The sequence below is a fragment of the Sycon ciliatum genome, chromosome 10 (assembly GCF_964019385.1).
Source record: "Sycon ciliatum chromosome 10, ocSycCili1.1, whole genome shotgun sequence".
NCBI classification, from domain to species: Eukaryota; Metazoa; Porifera; class Calcarea; order Leucosolenida; family Sycettidae; genus Sycon; species Sycon ciliatum.
The window spans coordinates 245403-264104 of NC_088652.1; the positions used below are offsets into that span (position 1 = coordinate 245403).

Sequence of the window (18702 nt, forward strand, 5' to 3'; positions counted from 1 at the left end):
CACTCATGGTTCAGTGCCAATTCCGGTAGTTTTTCGATCAATGTCAAAAATCCCCGGTATGCCAGTAGTTACCGTATTTTCCCCATTAAACGTACGCGTCTCCAATACCAGTACACGTCTCCAATACTAGTACGTCTCCAATACTAGGACGTCTCCAATACTAGTACGTAGTGGATTGTAGTACATGTCGAGTGTGGATCAAAAACATAAAACGACACGTCTCTAATAATGATACATGCGGGAATGATGTGATGGGCATTACTGGTCCACCTTACTTCGTTTTTCTTACCCGTTTATCATCGTTGTGTCTTTGTACACTGATTCTTACCATGGTTGGATATATTTACAGCCTTACAGTATCATTATCACGGGTTGTTTGCCACTCAAACCGGGCAATCAATCCTTAAAGAATCAATAAAAGTACACTTCTCCAATACTAGTACAGTCTCCTAGAGAGGTTCCGCATAACGTAATTGCGTTAGTAAAAAACGTAGTCGATCTACGGAAAGTCTTACGTAAACTGCATGCGCATCTGGGTTCCGCCATATGGAGTTGTCAAATCACGTAGCTGCCCTTGGTAACTCAGAACGCGGCAGTGTACGACCAGATAGACCTGGGGAGAGAGTCATAAATTTGTACCCCAATCCACTTACGGACCAGCTACGTTATCAGAGCCCTATCTACGTACTCTCCGTAGACAACTTTCCGTAAGTGGAGTGCAAACTCGCGAATTCATGAGTTTTCCCGCCCACTAACGTAAAGTTGCTCAACTTTACGTAGTGTGGCACAGTCAGAAAGTGCTATAACAGGGCACAAAACCCACTTGTTACTGAGACATTCAACGACCTGAGACCTAGCTCTCACACACCTCCAGTTATCGCACTTTCTGACTGCTTATTATCTTGTTACAGTCGTGAATAGTTGCTTCATAACTTGTTTCCATGTGATTTCTTCTATTTTAATTTTTAATTATATTTATTGGCTCAGTATCCGAGTTAAACTGTACATATATTGGGCATAATATGGGTACCCTAGTTTTCGGGTAGCATACCGGGAAAACCGGTGTGGTTGGCAAGTATGGGTGCCGGTGTGGTTGGCAAGTATGGGTGCCGGTGTGGTTGGCAAGTATGGGTGCCGGTGTGGTTGGCAAGTATGGGTGCCGGTGTGGTTGGCAAGTATGGGTGCCGGTGTGGTTGGCAAGTATGGGTGCCGGTGTGGCTGGCAAGTATGGGTGCCGGTGTGGCTGGCAAGTATGGGTGCCGGTGTGGTTGGCAAGTATGGGTGCCGGTGTGGTTGGCAAGTATGGGTGCCGGTGTGGTTGGCAAGTATGGGTGCCGGTGTGGCTGGCAAGTATGGGTGCCGGTGTGGTTGGCAAGTATGGGTGCCGGTGTGGTTGGCAAGTATGGGTGCCGGTGTGGCTGGCAAGTATGGGTGCCGGTGTGGCTGGCAAGTATGGGTGCCGGTGTGGCTGGCAAGTATGGGTGCCGGTGTGGCTGGCAAGTATGGGTGCCAGTGTGGTTGGCAAGTATGGGTGCCGGTGTGGTTGGCAAGTATGGGTGCCGGTGTGGTTGGCAAGTATGGGTGCCGGTGTGGCTGGCAAGTATGGGTGTGCCATGTGATGTACGATTTTGACCTTCTTTGCAGTAAAGTTGTACAAAAGGTTGCAGTGTGTCTTGTGTACAGTCAACTTGGCTAATAACGACTGCGGATATAACGGCAATTCGCGAATAACAACAGAATTTCCATGCCCAGAGCAAAGTTTCATCCAACTGTACTACATATAATGAGACTTCGGGTATAACGACACTTCGCGAATAAGGACACTTTTTTGATGCCCCGCCGAATGTCGTTATAAGCCAAGTTGACTGTATATGTAAAAGTTACACCATGGCCACGTGAATGGCATGGTGGCGTACTGACCTGCATGTATTGAGCTTACGATTTGTATGTAGGTTTGAGGCGCAAATCACATTACGGTGGCTTTGAGGCACATCAGCTAGGCAAAATCACATTGCTGACTTTTGCTCAGATTAGTATTTCCGAAGTTTGCATTGCACTGCACATCGCAAAAATTATGTGAATCCCGCTTTAGTAGCCTGTCGTCTGCCCAGGAAATGGGTCATTGAAGATCACGATGTGTTTACGTGTATCAGAGTGTGCATTTATGTATGTAACTGTGTGTGTGTATGTAACTGTGTGTGTGTGTGTTTGTGTGTGTGTGTGTTTGTGTACGTGTGTGTACGTGTACGTGCATGCATGGGTGTGTGTGTGTGTGTACATGGGTGTGCGTGCATTGGTGTGTGTTTGTGTGTGTATGTGTGTACATGGGTGTGCGTGCATTGGTGTGCGTGCATTGGTGTGTGTGTTTGTGTGTGTGTACAGCCTGGCCTCAGTTCTTGTGCTATTGCAGTGGGTATGATCTTAGTGATGTAGTGCAACCAGTCATGTTGATGCTAGCTCTACATAACATGTGTCACACTGATGGACACCATCCGGTTATTACTCGCTATCGCACAGCACATCATTCATCTAGCAGTGGAGCCAGCGCAACGGCTGCTGATCAGGAGTCTACTGCTAATGTGGCTTGCACTGTCTTTGTCAAGTAAGTTTCTAATCTTTATTCTCATGATGGCCCGTGGCCAGTAAGAGATACTGATAGTGATACTGATAGTGATAGTGATAGTGATACTGATAGTGATAGTGATACTGATAGTGAGATCTACATCACATGGAGGGTTTGGAATGCTTGATTAGTATGATGTGGAAATTTCATCGTTAGCAGTGATCAAATAATTAGATGTACGGGTGAGCGTGGCTCGTGCACGAGCAGATTGAATTCAGCAGCAGGGCTGATATCTTTTGCTTAACCCTTTCACTGCCGCTGTCGACTGCAGTCGACAGCCCATTCATGCACTCTGAGTGCCGCTGTCGACTGCAGTCGACCAGCAAGAATGCAGTTCCCAGTGCCGCTGTCGACTGCAGTCGACAGGCCGACTTCGCCCAGTTTGGGCCACTATTTTGGGGTATTGGAGATGTTTAGCTGCCATAGAGGGTCGCTGGGCCCTGGAAGAGGCCCGTATCCATTGAAATACGCCGCCAGGAGTAGGGGTTGCCATTTGAAAAAAATCAAACCAGCGTCGTTGAAAATGCGCATCCGATTTTTAGCGGAGCGGCGCTCAAGAAATTGGTTCCCACGCACTTCCACCTCGCTGAGTCGGTGTGAGTATTTTTCTCTTTCCCGTCAACTTTCATTGCAAGGAGCATGGAATTTGGTTCAGACTTGATGCCTAGCTATTACCCAAGACTCCAGGCGGCTATCCATTGCGATAGGCAGTTGGAGTCACGGGTAGAGACAACCAAACGACGGATTCCTCACGAACGCATTTTGGATGCAGCTACAAAACTTGACGGAAACAGCGCTGGCGGCGCTCGCCGGGTCCAGAATTAAATGTTCCTAAGAACTAAAATGTTACAATGGCGACCAACACGGTCAAGGGGCACTACAGGTATGTCAGCTACAACACAACTACAGGTCTTCTCTCGATATAACAACTCTCACTTGTACATAAACCTCGCTAGTAGGTAAACAAATCAAAGCCCGCGCCGAAACAGCATCACTCCCATACAAATTTGTTCTACACAACGTAATCCTACATAACATAAACCTCGACATAACACACGCTACGGCGCGGTCCCCAACGTGTGCACTCTCGATACAACATACATTCACGTGCACGGTACGATCAAGCGGTAGCTGTAGCTAGGCAGTTCAGGCCAGTTTAGTCCTACATAACGTAAACGTCGGCATAACGCACCCTACGGCTCGGTCCCCGACGTGCGCACTCTCGATACAACGTACATTCATGAGCCGTACAATCAAGCTGTAGCCGCAGCTAGCCAGTTTAGTTGTATTGTGCATATATTCTGCGGCATTGACGGTATCTGATGTCGATGGTGGTACAGTGTGTATATGTTTGTACGGTTGAACCCGCCTTGTAATACCCTTCATTTTGAAGTACATCTTATATTTAAAACACGCGGTTTTCTACATATCATAACTCTCGATATAACATAATTTGTGGTGGTCCCTGAGATTACGTTTTATGGAGAGTAGACCTGTATAATAATTATTATTCTTTCCACAACGACACCTACCTCAATACCTCACGATCTACTGCAAGCTGATGCGGAAGTACATTACACCCGCGAACGAAGCGCTTGCCAACGGAACAGGGAAGCGCTTCATTCTCCGAAGTTGAAAAGATGTGTTTGGACTGCTGATAATTAAGAGAACAAAGGATCGCCATGTCGGCAGAATAATCCGCGGCTGTTCAGCGACACGATCCGCTTCACGAAACGACTCACGATCGTTCCGCAAGTTTTCTGCAAGCAACACGAATTGAGTCCGCAGCGACAGGACGAAGTCTCTCGCAAACTGAAGTCCTGTTGCCACGAAGACAGGGAAGTTCAGCAAGCACTTTCTTCTGCTTCAAGTATTGTAGCTCTTCGGTCCACTGGCAGATCTTTCAATCCCACCGAACGAAAAACAGGATCTGCTTCTCTCTCCAAAACAACAACTGTTACTTTACTTGGCAACTGGCCGGGCTGTGCACATGCCGTGTATACATGGTGTATACATGGTGTATACATGGTGTATATATGGTGTATACATGGTGTATACATGGTGTATACATGGTGTATACATGGTGTATACATGGTGTTACATGGTGTATACATGGTGTATACATGGTGTATACATGGTGTTACATGGTGTATACATGGTGTCAAGAGTACATGAAAACCAGAGTGTGCAGTTTGGGGCCTTTTCTGCTATGGGTGTCTGTCACGGCGGAATTCCGTGATTACATCATATTTGGCGCAGATCTGAGGCGGGAAATGGCGTAGTGCGTACAACTGAGCTGCAGTTGTGCAGAAAGAGACCTGCTTGAATCCTGCTTGTACGCACTACATCACTAAAATGATGTAATCACGGAATTCCGCCGTGACAGCAACCCATCCGAGCTGCACACTCTGGTTTTCATGTACTCTTGATGGTGTACATGGACTGTATGCAGTGCATGCAGCGCGCGGCACACTTCCGCATGACATGACATGACTTGTTGCACAGTGGCTGGCACTCGAACGCGCAGCGCGCTTGTACTTCAGATTTTGAGATTTTTTCGAGGGCAATGGCTTCCTTTATCAGTTGTCTACCTACGATGTATACTTTAGAAAGCGATATTCCGTACAGAAAGTACCAAAAAATCCAGGAAAAGTTGGCCTTTCGATTTTTTGAACTGGAGGTAAAAAGCGCCTGGCACTGGGGAGTGCACAGCTCAGCTGACAGCCTGGCACTGAGTGCCTTGTCACTTGAGCAGTCAGCTGGCAGTGAAAGGGTAAAACAAAACTGGTGATTTGAATATCGCGAACGTTGATGGGAGGCCATTGAAATAATGGCGAGAATTCTAGATAGGAACCCAGTCAGCAGTCGGTCCTTGCAGTTGGCAAAATACCAAAGTGCGAGTGTGCCGAAAGTATAGCCTGTATTGGACACGATTTGGGGTTGCGAGCATTAGAATATGAGGCAGGGCGTAATTGTGGTGGATTATGAGGCAGGGCGTAATTGTGGTGGATTATGAAGCAGGGCGTAATTGTGGTGGATTATGAGGCAAGGCGTAATTGTGGTGGATTATGAGGCAGGGCGTAATTGTGGTGGATTATGAGGCAGGGCGTAATTGTGGTGGATTATGAGGCAGGGCGTAATTGTGGTGGATTATGAGGCAGGGCGTAATTGTGGTGGATTATGAGGCGGGGCGTAATTGTGGTGGATTAGGCGAGACCAAAATAAAATCGAGATTCCCGGGCAGGACCCATGTGAAATTGGTGTGGGCGGGCGAATTTTATTTTTTATTTTTTCCCATGTATGTACATGACTATACATGTATGTGTGCATGCCATGTTGAACTTTTTTTTACAGCATTTTCCGGTAATTTCTATTCAATTTTTTTACACACAACAGGTACGCAATTTACCCGTTCAATTTTTCTATATTTCGGCCAACGATGGCCCTGATCTGTACATCAGGGAGTCGTACAACTACAAGCTCGGGTTTGTGTGACTCCACATCACAGATCTACTCACACGATCAGTACTGTACATGTATGAACTGTTCAAGAAAAAAAATTGGCTTTGGCTCGATTTTGGTGCGGGAGGGCCCGGGAATCTCTATTTTTTGGTCTCGCCTTATGAGGCAGGGCGTAATTGTGGTGGATTATGAGGCAGGGCGTAATTGTGGTGGATTATGAGGCAGGGCGTAATTGTGGTGGATTATGAGGCAGGGCGTAATTGTGGTGGATTATGAGGCAGGGCGTAATTGTGGTGGATTATGAGGCAGGGCGTAATTGTGGTGGATTATGAGGCAGGGTGTAATTGTGGTGGATTATGAGGCAGGGCGTAATTGTGGTGGATTATGAGGCAGGGCGTAATTGTGGTGGATTATGAGGCAGGGCGTAATTGTGGTGGATTATGAGGCAGGGCGTAATTGTGGTGGATTATGAGGCAGGGCGTAATTGTGGTGGATTATGAGGCAGGGCGTAATTGTGGTGGATTATGAGGCAGGGTGTAATTGTGGTGGATTATGAGGCAGGGCGTAATTGTGGTGGATTATGAGGCAGGGCGTAATTGTGGTGGATTATGAGGCAGGGCGTAATTGTGGTGGATTATGAGGCAGGGCGTAATTGTGGTGGATTATGAGGCAGGGCGTAATTGTGGTGGATTATGAGGCAGGGCGTAATTGTGGTGGATTATGAGGCAGGGCGTAATTGTGGTGGATTATGAGGCAGGGCGTAATTGTGGTGGATTATGAGGCAGGGCGTAATTGTGGTGGATTATGAGGCAGGGCGTAATTGTGGTGGATTATGAGGCAGGGCGTAATTGTGGTGGATTATGAGGCAGGGCGTAATTGTGGTGGATTATGAGGCAGGGCGTAATTGTGGTGGATTATGAGGCAGGGCGTAATTGTGGTGGATTATGAGGCAGGGCGTAATTGTGGTGGATTATGAGGCAGGGCGTAATTGTGGTGGATTATGAGGCAGGGCGTAATTGTGGTGGATTATGAGGCAGGGCGTAATTGTGGTGGATTATGAGGCAGGGCGTAATTGTGGTGGATTATGAGGCAGGGCGTAATTGTGGTGGATTATGAGGCGGGGCGTAATTGTGGTGGATTATGAGGCAGGGCGTAATTGTGGTGGATTATGAGGCAGGGCGTAATTGTGGTGGATTATGAGGCAGGGCGTAATTGTGGTGGATTATGAGGCAGGGCGTAATTGTGGTGGATTATGAGGCAGGGCGTAATTGTGGTGGATTATGAGGCAGGGCGTAATTGTGGTGGATTATGAGGCAGGGCGTAATTGTGGTGGATTATGAGGCAGGGCGTAATTGTGGTGGATTATGAGGCAGGGCGTAATTGTGGTGGATTATGAGGCAGGGCGTAATTGTGGTGGATTATGAGGCAGGGCGTAATTGTGGTGGATTATGAGGCAGGGCGTAATTGTGGTGGATTATGAGGCAGGGCGTAATTGTGGTGGATTATGAGGCAGGGCGTAATTGTGGTGGATTATGAGGCAGGGCGTAATTGTGGTGGATTATGAGGCAGGGCGTAATTGTGGTGGATTATGAGGCAGGGCGTAATTGTGGTGGATTATGAGGCAGGGCGTAATTGTGGTGGATTATGAGGCAGGGCGTAATTGTGGTGGATTATGAGGCAGGGCGTAATTGTGGTGGATTATGAGGCAGGGCGTAATTGTGGTGGATTATGAGGCAGGGCGTAATTGTGGTGGATTATGAGGCAGGGCGTAATTGTGGTGGATTATGAGGCAGGGCGTAATTGTGGTGGATTATGAGGCAGGGCGTAATTGTGGTGGATTATGAGGCAGGGCGTAATTGTGGTGGATTATGAGGCAGGGCGTAATTGTGGTGGATTATGAGGCAGGGCGTAATTGTGGTGGATTATGAGGCAGGGCGTAATTGTGGTGGATTATGAGGCAGGGCGTAATTGTGGTGGATTATGAGGCAGGGCGTAATTGTGGTGGATTATGAGGCAGGGCGTAATTGTGGTGGATTATGAGGCAGGGCGTAATTGTGGTGGATTATGAGGCAGGGCGTAATTGTGGTGGATTATGAGGCAGGGCGTAATTGTGGTGGATTATGAGGCAGGGCGTAATTGTGGTGGATTATGAGGCAGGGCGTAATTGTGGTGGATTATGAGGCAGGGCGTAATTGTGGTGGATTATGAGGCAGGGCGTAATTGTGGTGGATTATGAGGCAGGGCGTAATTGTGGTGGATTATGAGGCAGGGCGTAATTGTGGTGGATTATGAGGCAGGGCGTAATTGTGGTGGATTATGAGGCAGGGCGTAATTGTGGTGGATTATGAGGCAGGGCGTAATTGTGGTGGATTATGAGGCAGGGCGTAATTGTGGTGGATTATGAGGCAGGGCGTAATTGTGGTGGATTATGAGGCAGGGCGTAATTGTGGTGGATTATGAGGCAGGGCGTAATTGTGGTGGATTATGAGGCAGGGCGTAATTGTGGTGGATTATGAGGCAGGGCGTAATTGTGGTGGATTATGAGGCAGGGCGTAATTGTGGTGGATTATGAGGCAGGGCGTAATTGTGGTGGATTATGAGGCAGGGCGTAATTGTGGTGGATTATGAGGCAGGGCGTAATTGTGGTGGATTATGAGGCAGGGCGTAATTGTGGTGGATTATGAGGCAGGGCGTAATTGTGGTGGATTATGAGGCAGGGCGTAATTGTGGTGGATTATGAGGCAGGGCGTAATTGTGGTGGATTATGAGGCAGGGTGTAATTGTGGTGGATGGGATGAGCAAACACTGTGTGTTTAACTTAAAAGCGGGAGAAGAGAGTGGGCCACTTGATGCGGTGTAGAAGGTCAGAGTGGTTAATATGGGTGTAGAGAGTGAGGCGGCGGAGGCATAATCGTGCGGCTTTCCGCTGGATTCTCTGATTGTCACATGCTCTTGTTGTCAGAAAGTCTTGGCAGATTGTCTTGTTGACTTAATGGTCGTTATGTCTAATCAGGATCAGGATTGCCAAACTGGTCATCGACATCCACAGTGATACTAACTCCTGAGTTCATCATTGATAAATCACACGCCACGATAAGCTGACGTAACCAACGAGTGCTGCACCATTGAATGCAAAGCTAAAGAAAAAATATCTGTTGCGCTCCACCCATGGTGTACTGTCTTATGAGCAAATCAGATGCTACCTTATTCCTGTTGTGATACAAAACTTGGAAAGGATTGAGAGAACTTCAAATGTCAAAGGATCAGTCAGGGAAGTGAACAGGGAAGTGAACGGGGAAGTGAACTGGGAAGTGAACTGCCTAAAAAGAGAACAAATTCTAACCCCACCTGGACTCGAACCCGGGAGCTTGCTTGTCATGAGTGTTGCTGTAATCGTCTTAGCTATTGGACCAGGCTGAACATAGCATGAAACTGGCCGTGGTTGGTCCCCTGGGGGAGGGTAAAACTGGCCGTGGTTGGTCCCCTGGGGGAGGGTAAAACTGGCCGTGGTTGGTACCCTGGGGGAGGGTAAAACTGGCCGTGGTTGGTCCCCTGGGGGAGGGTAAAACTGGCTGTGGCTGGTCCCCTGGGGGAGGGTAAAACTGGCCGTGGTTGGTCCCCTGGGGGAGGGTAAAACTGGCCGTGGTTGGTCCCCTGGGGAGGGTAAAACTGGCCGTGGTTGGTCCCCTGGGGGAGGGTAAAGCACCCAAGTGCTATCAGTATGTGTGGCACGTGTTGTGAGCTTCCTTTGGAGTGAAAGAACTTGTCAGCGCTGTCTAGGTTCGGCCTGGTCCCATAGCTCAGGTGGTTAATACAAACTCTTCTCCTTTCCTGGTAGAATCCGTTTGTGAATTAATTATTTATGTTTACTTATTGATGTGTGTGTGTGTGTTTTCTGGTGTGGGTGTGTGCATGCATGTGTGTGGGTGTGTATGTGTATGTACATGTGTGTATGTGTGTGTGTGTGTGTGTGTATGTGTGTGTGTGTGTGTATGTGTGTGTGTCTGTGTGTATGCTATTTTAATATTGTCCTACCAATAGATATTCAAGTGCGGAGTATGATCAGGTGGCGCAGAGGACGGTAAGCAGTAACATTATCATGGGACTTGTGACTTGTGACTAGGGTTCAGACAGGTACATGTATTCCGGGTACCCACATACATACCTGCAACACTACATAACCCCTAGTGTGTGCAACTCCTGATCTATGAGCTATGGGTGCCATGCGCGGTGTGTGCAACTCCTGATCTATGAGCTATGGGTGTCATGTGCGGCGTGCTACCGGAATTACGTAGTGAAATGACCATCCAGCTGCATGGATTTGAGTTTTCCTGCGGTTTAGCCTCAACAATTTCGTGTCCAATACGGTATAGGCAATGCCTGTGAGTGACGCACTGCGTACAAAACCATCCAAAGTCTCCAAGGAAAGCAGATTTGGAAGCAGGAATCCGTAGCTGATCTATAGTGACGCACTGGCTCACACTTGTGGCTAGGTAATGCAGGCAGCACTGTGCTCCAGACCCCATATGCAGAGTTGCATAAAGTTGCATACTCTTAGGATCATGGTGTGCTCCAGACCCCATATGCAGAGTTGCATGCTCTTAGGGTCATGGTGTGCTCCAGACCCCATATGCAGAGTTGCATGCTCTTAGGGTCATGGTGTGCTCCAGACCCCATATGCAGAGTTGCATGCTCTTAGGGTTATATACTCTTGCTGCCTGTAGACCATAAATAACGTTAGCAGACGAGTAACACACCCACAAATATCGTTCAAAGACAGGTGACACACCCACTGATATCGTTAGCGGACAGGTAACACACCCACAAATGTCGTTAGCGGACAGGTAACACACCCACAAATGTCGTTAGCAGACATGTGACACGCCCATGGATATCTTCAGCAGACAGGTAGCGCACCCGATCCCAATGCAGCACGAGTAACACACCCACAAATATCGTTCAAAGACAGGTGACACACCCACTGATATCGTTAGCGGACAGGTAACACACCCACAAATGTCGTTAGCGGACAGGTAACACACCCACAAATGTCGTTAGCAGACATGTGACATGCCCATGGATATCTTCATATCTTCAGCAGACAGGTAGCGCACCCGGCGATCCCAATGCAGCACTAGTAGCTGGAGACCTGTAGCGCACCCGATCCCAATGCAGCACTACAGTCCATTCATAAAAAGATGGGTCCTGGCTCTGGCGAGCTCCCGTATTTGGCGATTTTTCGTGATTTCATCGTACACAGTGCAGTGCTGCGAACTTTGAAATTTGAAAAAGGGTCCAAAAAGGGTGCCTGAACTGGGGTTCGAACCGCAGAATGCACTGTTGCAGGCGGGGTCAAACGGCCTGGATTTTGATGGTTTTTCCCAATTCAGTGCTTTTGGGGCAAAACCTGGCCGAAATCCTATTCTTGCTATGGCTTGCTTTTTGGACAAAAAAACTTCAGAAACATAATTGGAAGAGGATTCCATATGGGATTGCAGAAAAAATTCTAAAAAAACTCAACGTTTGACCCATTTATGGCCAAAAGCTAGAAGTTCATTTTTTTCTGAATGGACTGTAGTAGCTGGAAACCTGTAGCACACCCGGCGATCCCAATGCAGCACTAGTAGCTGGAGACCTGTAGCGCACCCGGCGATCCCAATGCAGCACTAGTAGCTGGAGACCTGTAGCGCACCCGACCCCAATGCAGCACTAGTAGCTGGAAACCTGAGAGCGTGCACCCGGCGATCCCAATGCAGCACTAGTAGCTGGAAACCTGAGAGCGTGCACCCGATCCCAATGCAGCACTAGTAGCTGGAAACCTGAGAGCGTGCACCCGATCCCAATGCAGCACTAGTAGCTGGAAACCTGAGAGCGTGCACCCGATCCCAATGCAGCACTAGTAGCTGGAGACCTGAGAGCGTGCACCCGACCCCAATGCAGCACTAGTAGCTGGAGACCTGAGAGCGTGCACCCGACCCCAATGCAGCACTAGTAGCTGGAGACCTGAGAGCGTGCACCCGACCCCAATGCAGCACTAGTAGCTGGAGACCTGAGAGCGTGCACCCGACCCCAATGCAGCACTAGTAGCTGGAGACCTGAGAGCGTGCACCCGATCCCAATGCAGCACTAGTAGCTGGAGACCTGAGAGCGTGCACCCGACCCCAATGCAGCACTAGTAGCTGGAGACCTGAGAGCGTGCACCCGACCCCAATGCAGCACTAGTAGCTGGAGACCTGTAGTGCACCCGACCCCAATGCAGCACTAGTAGCTGGAGACCTGAGAGCGTGCGTCCTTGGCAGGAGTTTGCTATTGGTAGCTCACTTGCTCCAAATTTTTTGGTGTGTCATATTATGGCCGCGCTGCATCACGTGTACTGCCAGTCATGTGGTTTTGCTCCCCAGAGCATAGTCTGTGCTGCTCAGAGTATTATTATACTGTGCTGCTCAGAGTGTAGATTGTTCTGCTCAGAGCATAGTCTGTGCTGCTCAGAGCATTATTGTACTGTGTTGCTCAGAGTATAGATTGTGCTGCTCAGAGCATAGTCTGTGTTGCTCAGAGCATTATTATACTGTGCTGCTCAGAGTATAGATTGTGCTGCTCAGAGCATAGTCTGTGCTGCTCAGAGTATTATTATACTGTGCTGCTCAGAGTATTATTATACTGTGCTGCTCAGAGCATAGTCTGTGCTGCTCAGAGTATTATTATACTGTGCTGCTCAGAGCATATACTGTGCTGCTCAGAGCATATACTGTGCTGCTCAGAGCATATACTGTGCTGCTCAGAGTGTAGAATGTGCTGCTCAGAATATAACTTGTGCTGCTCAGAGTATAGATTATGCTGCTCAGAGCGTAGACTGCTGCTCAGAGCATAGTCTGTGCTGCTCAGAGCATATGCTGTGCTGTTCAGAGCATATACTGTGCTGCTCAGAGCAGCAGTCTGTGCTGCTCAGAGCATATACTGTGCTGCTCAGAGCATTATTATACTGTGCTGCTCAGAGTATAGATTATGCTGCTCAGAGCGTAGACTGTGCTGCTCAGAGTGTAGATTTTGCTGCTCAGAGCGTAGACTGTGCTGCTCAGAGTATAGCCTGTGCTGCTCAGAGCACAGTCTGTGCTGCTCAGAGCATATACTGTGCTGCTCCGAGCATAGTCTGTGCTGCTCAGAGTATAACTTGTGCTGCTCAGAGTATAGATTGTGCTGCTCAGAGCGTAGACTGTCCTGCTCAGAGTATAGATTGCAGACATGTCTTTCTTTTCCATCCCCGGTCTCTGAGTGGTCGACTAAAGTACATAATTATAACTAAAGAAAAGTTTGGAGTGATATCCTAACATTCTTACCGTTGCGTTGTGTTGCGTTGTGTTGCGTTGTGTTGTGTTGCGTTGTGTTGTGTGTGTTTTGTTTTTGTTGCAGTTGATTAGTTTGGCTGAGTTCATACAGCTGACAACCTACTGGTATGGTGCGGGCAGTAGTGATGAAGGTGATGAAAGTTGTCTACCTCCAACATCAATGTGCTCTGGTTGCGATGATCGTGATGGTGGTGATGGTGACTGTATTGATGATCTTGTGGTATCACTGGAGCTAGGCAACAGGACAACATCTCCACCACCATCTCCGCCAGCATCTCCGCCAGCATCTCCACCAGCGCAGGCACCAGCACAGGCACCAGCACAGGCACCAGCACAGGTAGTGTTTTCACCAGAGCGGGCAGTATCTGCAGCGTTATCACCAGAGCGGGCAGTATCTGCAGCGTTATCACCAAAGCGGGCAGTATCTGCAGCGTTATCACCAGAGCGGGCAGTATCTGCAGCGTTATCACCAGAGCGGGCAGTATCTGCAGCATTATCACCTCAACCTCCTGCACCATCTCCACAATCACTACGTGCATCAGCAAGAGAACTGGAATCAACCGGGACATTGCCAGCAGCAGCATCATCCGCAGCATCATCGGCAGCATCAGCAGCAGCATCCGCAGTGGCATCAGCAGCAGCATCCGCAGCATCGTCCGCAGCATCCGCAGCAGCATCCGCAGCACCAGCATCCGCAGCAGCAGGAGGAGGAGAAGAAATCATGTCAATATCATGGCCAGCGGCTGCACCAGATAAGGCGCCAGTAGCACTGTCTATGACGTCATCACAGGCTATGTTAACACTGCCTATGATGTCATCTGCTATGGAAACACCAGTGGTGACATCATCATCATCACTTCTATCATTGGAATGTGCAAAGGATTCACTGATAGGCTGTAGCACAGCCATGGTCCGCAGCGGAGGTCTTAGCACTCCTACTTACTGTGGAGCGAGCAGCATCACTTGCAATGCCAGCATCAACACCATTGATGACAGAGGTGGTGCTAGCCGTGGTGACATCAGTGGTGGGAGAGGTGGTGACTACGCCGATGTCCGTTCAAGTCACAGAGTCAGCACTGGTCCGACCGCACGTCCAAGTCACAGAGTCAGCACTAGTCCGACCGCACGTCCAAGTCACAGAGTCAGCACTGGTCCGACCGCACGTCCAAGTCACAGAGTCAGCACTGGTCCAACAGCACATCCAAGTCACAGAGTCAGCACTGGTCCAACAGCGTGCAACGTTATGTCTATTATGTCTATGGCTGACTCTACTATGGCTGACTCTGCTATGGCTGACTCTAGGGAAATGGCACACTACCATCAACACGACAACCAGCAGCAGCAGCAGTGCCATTGTGACATGAGAATGCAGCAGCAGCAGCAGCAGCAGCAGCAGCAGTACCATTGTGACATGAGAATGCAGCAGCAGCAGGCTGGTGTTGTATGCGGTCGCATCAAATCACGGCCTTCATCACCAGAGCTCAAGCAATTCCTGCCCATTGAGACAACCTTGACTCGATCAAAGGTTTCAGCTGAGCAGCTTTCCACCGTCTGTGTAGTTTGTAACCCACAGCTGCAACGGAATGACAAACACGAACAACATCATCCGCCCCTGCTCCACCAACACCAACACCACATTAAGCAGAAGCAGCAACAGCGGCAGCAACAGCAGCAGCAGCAACAGCAGCCGCTGAAGCATGAACAAGAAAGGTACTTGCAAGAGCAACAACTATTGATGAGTACTACATCAGCTTGTAATGGCAGTGCATGCCCCAGTACATCTGAGGGGCAAGCCGATTTGTCTACCGGCTCCTGTTCGTTTAAATTAACAACAGCACCAGCCGCACCAACAGACACATCACTAGACAGCCAATCAGTCCTGACAGCAAGGGCAGCAGACGTGGCGGCAAAATCCGTTTCACCAGCAGCACCACCAGCATCACGACCAGGGTCACGACCAGCATCACGACCAGGATCACGACCAGCATCACGACCAGCATCACGACCAGGAATGGCAGCAGCACAGGCACTATCTGTCGGATCATCTTCAGCCACGGTCAGTCCAGCCAGTCCAGCCACAAGTGTATCAACATCGCCATTATCGTTATCACCACCACCATCACCACCATCGTCACCATCACCATTACTGGGTCCACCATCGTTATTGCCGGTGTTGCCGTGGTTACCAGCAACAGGAGCTACATCAACAGTAGCTACAACAGGTACATCAGGTGTAGAGCTGCTATCCTCATCACCCCAGCGCTGCTATATAAGTCATTGTGGTGTAGATGAGAACTTTCGTCCGCACTCCACATCTCTTGCACACAGTGGAAAACGCCAGATGAGAGTGGACAATGATGCGGCATCGCCAACTAACAAGAGATGCAGAATGAACATGCCGCTTACTCCAGACTCGCCAGCTACTCGCATTGACAAACGATCCACGCCATCTACTCCATCCATGCGAGCTACTAACATTCACCGATGTTCCACATCAACCACTCCGTCCACTCCGACCAAGCAAGCTGCATACACTGACCGACGCTCCATACCGTTCACTCCACCCACACCGACCACTCCGACCAAGCCACGTACATACATTGATCGACGTTCCACACCGACCACTCCGACCACTCCGTCCACACGAGCTGCTAACATTCAACGACTAACCACTCCGCCCACACGAGCTGCTAACATTCAACGACTAACCACTCCGCTCACACGAGCTGCATACATTGAGCAACATTCCATACCGTCCACTCCGAACATGCGAGGTGTTTGCATTGACCGACGTTACACTGTGACCACTCTATCCACACCAACCACTCCTACCAAGCGAGCTGCTAACATTGACCAACATTCCACACTGACCACTCCGACCAAGCGAGCTGCTAACATTCACCAACATTCCATACCAACCACTCCTACCACGCGTTCCACTCCGCCTGCTGCAACACCCGGACAAAGCAGCAGAGAAAGCGGCAGAGAAAGCAGCAGAGACAGCAGCAGAGAAAGCAGCAGAGACAGCAGCGGAGAAAGTGGCAGAGATAGCAGCAGAGAAAGCAGCAGGCACGGCGTTGTACGTGATTTGGAGGTTACATTCAGTGACAGAAAACCAGATCTTGCCGTTCTCAAGAAGCCAGTTGCTGCCATTGGCTTTCTCCACTTGTATACAGAACCTGAGCATGCACAATCTACTTGTTCTCAGCACTTTGATCATAGTGATACTAGTTTTAGTAGAATGATCCATCAGCCTGGCGCAGCAAACCTGCTAGCTACATATTCAGAGATCCCCGCAGAGTCTGCCAAGATGGCTGAGACTGCGGAAATTACGGAGATGGCCGAGACTGCGGAGATTGTGGATACTTGCGCGACGGGCTGTGCTCCTAAGCAAGATGAGAACACCAAGATTCACATGCAGTCGTCGTGTATTGAACCAGGCAATCAGCCTGCTGACCAACAACACAGCTACTGCCACCGCCGCCGGCGAGGAGGAGGAGGAGGACGACGGGCTGGACTGGTGGATCTAACAAACCAGAAACCCGTGCCTCTATGTGACAATACGCGTGACAAGAAAATGACCAGACCGGGACAAGACCATGAATGCCCCAACTGTTCCTGATTTGTGTTGTATGTGTTCTTGTCACAACTGTGGACATGACAGGTAGAGGAGTTTCCCTTTGAACTTGACCTGATAGCTGAATGGCTGAACATTTTAACTTTGAGTACAGGCTAGTGCAGGAGACTATTAGTACCTGTACACCACCTGGACACTACAAGCTGAGTTCAAGAGTTCTTTATGATTGTGTCCCTATTTGGATTTTCATTCCTTGAATTGAGTTCCGGTACTGACGTTATTCTAATACCCTGGTTCTAATGCCACATGAGTCTAACACCCCCCCTCTCCGTGACTCTAACACCCCCACCACCACCACCACCACCACCACCACCACCACCACCACCGCACACACACACCCTCTCTCTCTCTCTCTCTCTCTCTCTCTCTCTCTCTCTCTCTCTCTCTCTCTCTCTCTCTCTCTCTCTCTCTCTCTCTCTCTCTCTCTCTCTCTCTCTCTCTCTCTCTCTCTCTCTCTCTCTCTCTCTCTCTCTCTCTCTCTCTCTCTCTCTCTCTCTCTCTCTCTCTCTCTCTCTCTCTCTCTCTCTCTCTCTCTCTCTCTCTCTCTCTCTCTCTCTCTCTCTCTCTCTCTCTCTCTCTCTCTCTCTCTCTCTCTCTCTCTGACTATAACCCCCCCCCCCCCTCTTCTGGTGCTAATACCGGATAACCCTGTCATGCTGACACCCTCTCCCTCGATTCTAATACCCCTGATCCTGATACACCCTGATACACCCTGATCATGGTATGTCCCTGTCACCCCCCCCCCCCCCCCCCCCACGTGCACACAGTGTCAGTTGGCAGTGACATTGCTAGTTCCGTTGCCAATGGCATTGCTAGTCTCTTTGTCAATGTCTTTGCCAGTGGCATTACTAGTTTCATTCTCAGTGGTATTCTTAGTCTGAAAATGCATTTAGATCGCGTGTGTGCTAGCCGTAGCAATATAGCAGCTATGTTCTTCTTCCCGAAATCCGTTATAGTTTTAGCAACCCGCGTCTGATCATTTTTCTCAGTACGAACATACATGTACATGTATGTGTTGTCACGTCATTTCTAATGTGTTGTATGTATTTGAGTAGTAGTAGTCTCGTAGCAGTGTAGCAGTGTAGTTACAGTATGTTACTTGTGTATGTATGTAGAATATCATGTAGTTACGGCTCACTGTGTTGTACTGTACATTTTAGTATGTACTTCAGCGCGCGCTTCAATGTCTTCCAATTGTTACTTCCAAGTTACAAACAATAGCATTAGAGAGCACTAACATTAATTACTTACCCTACATAGATAGAGCACTAACCCTATATGGCACCAACCTTTTAAGACCCCAACCCTATATGGCCCCAACCCTATATGGCACCAACCTTATAGCGCCCCAACCTTAGGGCACCATCGCTCCATCATGGTTTGCTGTGCTGGGTATATTTTTCTCACATTTTTTTCTTTTCTCGGCGGATGCTGAGGCGACCATCCATCTTTGATTTTCTTGTACCTTCACTGCACTGTGCATAGCTGCAAGTGGGATAAACAATTTTATCCGTAATTTATCCAATTTCAGACTTTTCTCGCTGAATCCAACATTTGGAGTAAGGGACGGTTTACAAAAGCCGAAATTGGCACCGGGAATGGATCAGATCCCAGTCACCACCAATGCTTGCATA

The 18702-nt window shown here is 49.0% G+C and overlaps 1 protein-coding gene across 1 annotated transcript in view; it reads left to right on the forward strand.

Moving 5' to 3' along the window:
* Positions 1–18593, forward strand: part of LOC135826074 (mucin-5AC-like) — a 66411-nt gene extending 47818 nt beyond the window's left edge. Inside the window, exons 15-17 of the mRNA XM_065338713.1 lie at positions 2383–2602; positions 10127–10166; positions 13496–18593. Coding sequence (XP_065194785.1) covers positions 2383–2602; positions 10127–10166; positions 13496–17053 — 3818 coding nt within the window. The 3' untranslated portion in view covers positions 17054–18593. The remainder of the gene's footprint in view (positions 1–2382; positions 2603–10126; positions 10167–13495) is intronic.
* The last annotated feature ends 109 nt before the right edge of the window (positions 18594–18702 follow it).